This window comes from Ailuropoda melanoleuca, unplaced genomic scaffold (assembly GCF_002007445.2).
Source record: "Ailuropoda melanoleuca isolate Jingjing unplaced genomic scaffold, ASM200744v2 unplaced-scaffold6294, whole genome shotgun sequence".
Taxonomy (NCBI): Eukaryota; Metazoa; Chordata; class Mammalia; order Carnivora; family Ursidae; genus Ailuropoda; species Ailuropoda melanoleuca.
Genome location: NW_023237103.1, coordinates 1 through 5,509, shown reverse-complemented (window position 1 = coordinate 5,509; position 5,509 = coordinate 1). Strand labels below are relative to the sequence as shown.

Below are 5,509 nucleotides of genomic sequence, written 5' to 3'. Positions count from 1 at the left end.
ATGAACAGGACAATAAACAAGACAAGAAACACTGGAACGTGGGTTTTGTGTAGGATGTGCTGGAACAGGTGTGGCAGCACCAAGTACTCCAGGGCTACATGAATCACAAGTAGTAATCCAGCCAGCAGCCACTACATATCCATAAGCACGTCTGAAGCAGTTTTATCCTACCACTCCCTCCTGCAACCTTCCCCACAACCCCCAGACCTCATTGCCCACAGTTCCACCACGGAAACTGTAGGAGTTCCACAGAGGGCTGGACTCCTTCCTAAACACTCCACCCATAGCTCCCAGCCCTGGGCCAAGCTGGTCCTGGGCACGCTGACGGTTCGTTGTTCATTCAATTAACTGTTAAGTGCATGGCAGGACAATTGAGAGGACGTCACTCCCCTAGCAGGCGCGTTAGTCAGATCCCCGCAAACACGGTGTCAAAAGACTACGCAGCGGCAGTGGATGTGTTACTGCCACCGAGGAAGCCTCCCATCAATCCGAGCCGCCGCTCACCCTCCAGGCGCGCGCGCCAGGGACCCGCCGCCCCGCCCACTCTCCTCGCACCTCCCCCGACGGAAGCGGAAACGGCGCGCGGCAGGCTGGTTCCGGAAGCCGCTCTCCTTCGCCTTCCTCGTTTGTCTCCTGTCACCATGGCGCTGGCCGTCTTGCGGGTCCTGGACCCCTTCCCGACCGAGGCACCCCCGTTGGCGGTGCTGCTGCCCCCCGGGGGCCCGTGGCCTGCAGCGGGGCTGGGCCTGGTGCTGGCTCTGCGGCCCGCAGGGGAGAGCCCCGCAGGGCCGGCGCTGCTTGTGGCGGCCCTGGAGGGACCGGGCGCGGAGACCGAAGAGCAGGGTCCAGGGCCCCCGCAGCTGCTGGTTAGCCGCGCGCTGCTGCGGCTCCTGGCTCTGGGCTCCGGGGCGTGGGTGCGGGCGCGCCCTGTGCGGCGGCCTCCGGCGCTGGGCTGGGCGCTGCTTGGCACTTCACCGGGGCCCGGGCTGGGACCGCGAGTCGGGCCGCTGCTGGTGCGGCGCGGAGAGGCCCTACCAGTGCCCGGACCGAGGGTGCTGGAGACGCGGCCGGCGTTGCAAGGGCTGCTGGGCCCAGGGACGCGGCTGGCAGTGACTGAGCTCCGTGGGCGGGCCAAACTGGGTCAGGAGGCTGGGGACAGCAGCCGGCCCCCACCCCCACCCGTGGTGTCGTCCTTCGCGGTTAACCGCACAGTCCGGCGACTCCGGGGAGTTCTGGGAGGGACTGGAGATTCACTGGGGGTAAGCCGGAGCTGTCTCCGTAGCCTGGGCCTCTTCCAGGGCGAATGGGTGTGGGTGACCCGAGCCGGAGAGTCGTCGAATACTTCCCAGCCACATTTGGCCAGGGTGCAGGTCCTAGAGCCTCGCTGGGACCTCTCTGAAAGGCTGGGACCCGGCTCTGGGCAGCCGGGAGAGCCCCTCGCTGACGGACTGGCCCTCGTGCCTGCCACTCTGGCTTTTAATCTCGGCTGTGATCCCCTGGAAGTGGGAGAGCTCAGAATTCAGGTAGGATACGGGACTGAGGTCAGGAATGCTTCCACTCCTTATTCCCTCTTATCTCAACTGAATTGGAAGAAGAGAGCTGTAGAATTTAGACCCCTTACTCCTTAGATCTTAATGTCCCTTAGTCTTATTTACCTATTCTCTACAATCAAAATATAATTCTCCATGGTGTAGTGGTGCATGGGAAGGGCTTTCATCCATTCAGGTGAAAGGAGAGAGTCATCCTCAAATTACCAGGTACATACAGTGTATTAATCTACTTAATCAGTTTATTGAATTGCTACAGTGTATCCAGAATTGTACTGAGTAATATGGAGGAGGATACCTCATTTCTTTTGCTCATGCTTATCCTTTACTTCAAATAGCTTTCTGTTCTTCTAGCCTCATCTGTTAAAGTCCTGCCATCCTTTCCTTCAAAGCCCATCTAAAGATGCTACCTCTTCTCAAAGCCTTACACCATCTTACCATATATTTGACAAGACTTCTTTCTCCTATAGCGTTTTGTACCTTTCTTAGAGCATTTATTTTCTGTCTTGTTATGATTATGTACGCTGTCTAATCCTCAGTTATATATTGTAAATTCTTTGAAGTGAAGGGTTCTTTATTATCTTTAGTGCCTGGTATTTGATTTTAATATTTTAGTAAATATACCCGAGAGAAATTTTTGGTTTCTGCCTTTAAGGAGATTACTTCAAGAAGATCATTGTATTTGGGGGGACAAATATAGTCTACTGTTTAATTAGGCACCTGGATATATGGTTTAGGCCTGTACTGTCCAATACGGAAGCCACTGGCTACAGTGTGGCTTTTTAACTTAAAACTAAATAAAACTTAAAACCGTTCTTCGAATGCTTCAGTTATGTGTCAAATGCTCAACAGCACATGTAGGTAACATTTCTATCACTGTAGAAAGTTCTGTTAGCTAAAACTGGCATAGCCAATTTGTGTTATAAGATGTCAAGAGGGATGTAAGATATGCATGAATGGGAGTCAGGTGTGGGTTTCCCTTTGAATGGAGGAAAAACTGGAGTCCTCAGACTGGAGCTCATTCAGCTGAACCAACCCTTTCAGCTTCAGCGAGATCATATCCTTTTCCCACAGCCTGAATTCAGTGTCCCCACTAATGTCCAATTAATAGCAATTCCAGTTGCTGCCTGGTGTCACTCAAAAGTACTTGTGGGAATTAAATGTCTTTACCACTTTCCTGGCTTAGGGTCAACTTAAAGATATCGCAGAAAGGTTATTTTTACTGAGGAACTTTTTGGAGCTAGAGTCAGAAATCTCTTCCTGGTGCCCATGAGGAGAGGTTTCTGTTCCTAGGGAAGATACAGGTATTCAGTTTGGCTACCTTAGGCCTCCCTCCCACAGGCCTTGTGGTTAGAGGATGCAAATAGAAACGTTGGCTGCTAAAGTTAAGGTAGGGCGGAGCCTGACTCCTTGGGAGAAGGTGATAAGGTGGTGGTTATTTCTCTAATAGAGATACTTGGAAGGCTCCAGCACCCCTGAAGACAAAGGAAGCCGCTCAGTGCTGCCTGAGCCTCTGTTTGCCAAAGAGTTACACATCGAAATTGTGTCCTCTCCCCACTACAGCACCAACGGAAATTATGACCATGTTCTTTACCGGCACTTTCAGACACCCAGGTTAGCTGCTTACCCCTTCAGGAGATAGCATCTCACCCTTGCTCTCCTCCTATCCCATGCCTTAGGTGCAGGTCCCACAGAGCTCTGACTTTACAAAGCCACATTTTAGGCAGTATTGTGGCTAGATGCTTCTTGGTGTGGCAGGTGGTCAATAGAAAGGAAATTGGTACCATGAGGTGAATCTGGACATTCTAAACTGAGAAGCCTCTTTGATTTGAGAGGGCCCGCAAAGAGCCAGGATCCTGCTTTGCCCCTCACTACTCTCTGATTCCCCCTTTCCAGCCTCTCTGCCATTCCCCCCAGCTCATTCTAGGTCAGACCTGTTCTCTGGACAACTGCTTGGGATCTCTGGGTGGGCGGTAGGCCCCTTACGGTCTGCGGGTTGGGAGTAGACATGAAGGGGGTATGTCAGGCCCATGCTCTTGACTCTTATCGTGAGCTGACCAGGGCCACTGCTGTGTTTGCAGGGCAGTCCAGGAAGGGGATGTTCTGTGTGTGCCAACAGTTGGGCAAGTAGAGATCCTGGAAGGAAGCCCAGAGAAACTGCCCAGGTACGCAGCTGTCTCTTATCCTACAGCTGGGATCCCTAACCCGGGTGCAAGAGTTCTATGATCCCCTCCCCACAAGTTTTGTGGAATAATTTTGTATATAAGAAAACTTGGTTGTCATGTACATTTTTAAAAAAGATTTTATTTATTTGAGAGAGCTAGAGAGCATGAGCATGGGGGAGAGGGAGAAAGAGGCTCCCCGCTGAACAGAGAGCTGGGGGGCTCAATCCCAGGACCCTGGGATCATGACCTGAGCCAAAGGCAGATACTTAGCCAACTGAGCCACCCAGGTACCCCTGTCATGTACATTTTTCTAGAGAAAAGGTACATGCTTTCTTCAGGTTCTCAAATAGGCGCAGGACTGAAAAAAGATTAAGAACCACTGCCTGCCACCTTTGGGACGTATTTATCCTCAAATTATTGGGTGGTCATCGGTACAGGAAGGCATTAAGAAGTTTAATGGCCTAGACCAACGTGAGATTCCTTGCTTTTCTTTCTTAACCACAGTGTCGTTTGGGCCAGGTTTTGGGCCACACCTCCCATATACCCAACATAAGGAGACCCAGGCTTTGATTTCTGCCCTGATTAATGCAGCGTGCACATGCAGCTTTTCAGTCCCGTCTCCCAGAGTGGGGGAGAGACAGATGGCTGCTGTCATTGACAGGCCTTCTCTTTTTCCTTACTCTCAAGAAAGAGTGAGAAATTAAGCATAAGTGACCTAAGCACCCAAAACAAGGAGTGCAACCTTTCTCCTCCCTGTAGACACTGATCACAGAGGTTCCATGTAAAAGGGTGAGACAAAGAATTCAGAGACTGCTTTGGCTTTCTGTGAAGCGGGGGAATGTGTAGCCTGATACCCCGGGACTGATTTCCTGTAGCAATGTACTAGAAGGAGGGCACAGCTAATAGACCCACTAATCCAGCATCCACAGGGGATTGCTTGTGAGGCGGTGAGGCCAGTCGGAAGGAACTGAGGCGTGGGAGTTGGCATGCCCAGGGTCTCCGGCCTAGCCAGCCTGGGTTCTCTGCCAAGACAGATGCATTGTCTGGATTGCCTGATTCATCCTTGATCAACATTCAGAGCTTGGTTCATTCAGAGCTGTGGTACCCATGTGAAGGGCCTGGTGGTAACCCCATTTAATGCTCATGGCACCCCTTTGAGCTTTCCCAAATCTTATCTACAACTGGGGCCTGGTAGAAAATGCCAGGCTGGCATGTATTAGTCACTTCCCACTCGTGTCTCCCATCTTAAATATAGCCAGTATCTACAGGCTAGCTTTCTGTAGGAGAACTACAGAATGCCCACCCTTTGTACTTCCAAAGGAAAGCTGGCACTGGACCCTTCTGAGACCTAGCACACAGTTTTTCCCCCTCAGCAGGTCCTGCAAAGGGAAGGGAAGCCTTGCTAGGAAGCTTCTGTGATCCCTGAAATGGAATTCCAATGTTGGTGGTGTAGCCCCTGGAGGCTGTTCCGCGGTTCCACTCCCCCAGAGCAAACCAGCAAGGATCCAGCTCCACTGTCTCCCGTCTGGCTCTTGAGAACACAGCCCAGCTTTCCCCAGCAATATCCAGATACGTTCAAGAGCTCTGATCCTTGTACTTACTGAGATGGTCCTGCTGTCCGTGGAAGGGGGGACTTCCCCCTAACCTCCCACGGTGCTGTTCCTCCTTGGATTCCACTGCTCACCATGTGCACTGTGACTCAGGGTTGAGAGGCCAGGTTCTAGCACTACCTACTGTTCATTTATACTGAATATCAGTAAGACACAGGCTTCCTTATGTTCCACTTTTTTTTTTTTT

The 5,509-nt window shown here is 51.7% G+C and overlaps 1 protein-coding gene across 2 annotated transcripts; it reads left to right on the top strand.

Annotated features, from left to right (window-relative positions):
* Positions 1 to 575: 575 nt before the first annotated feature.
* LOC117800061 (peroxisome assembly factor 2-like) lies at positions 576 to 5,482 on the top strand. Of its 2 annotated transcripts, none has more exons than XM_034652589.1 (4): positions 576 to 1,523; positions 2,998 to 3,161; positions 3,629 to 3,712; positions 5,089 to 5,482. In XM_034652589.1, the coding sequence occupies exons 1-4, from the start codon at positions 642 to 644 to the stop codon at positions 5,129 to 5,131; spliced, it is 1,173 nt and encodes a 390-aa protein (XP_034508480.1). In that variant the 5' UTR covers positions 576 to 641; the 3' UTR covers positions 5,132 to 5,482. The 2 variants fall into 2 exon arrangements, with proteins under 2 accessions (XP_034508480.1, XP_034508479.1); XM_034652588.1 differs by having other exon boundaries at positions 5,086 to 5,482.
* Positions 5,483 to 5,509: the final 27 nt, after the last annotated feature.

What these genes read in the sequence shown, in the direction of transcription:
- LOC117800061 (XM_034652588.1), top strand. Translation starts at nt 642, where the DNA reads ATGGCGCTGGCCGTCTTGCGGGTCCTGGACCCCTTCCCGACCGAGGCA. An exon ending in TGGGAGAGCTCAGAATTCAG is followed by an intron (nt 1,524 to 2,997) that starts GTAGGATACGGG and finishes TTTCTCTAATAG; the next exon opens with AGATACTTGGAAGGCTCCAG. An exon ending in AGCCCAGAGAAACTGCCCAG is followed by an intron (nt 3,713 to 5,085) that starts GTACGCAGCTGT and finishes TTTCCCCCTCAG; the next exon opens with CAGGTCCTGCAAAGGGAAGG.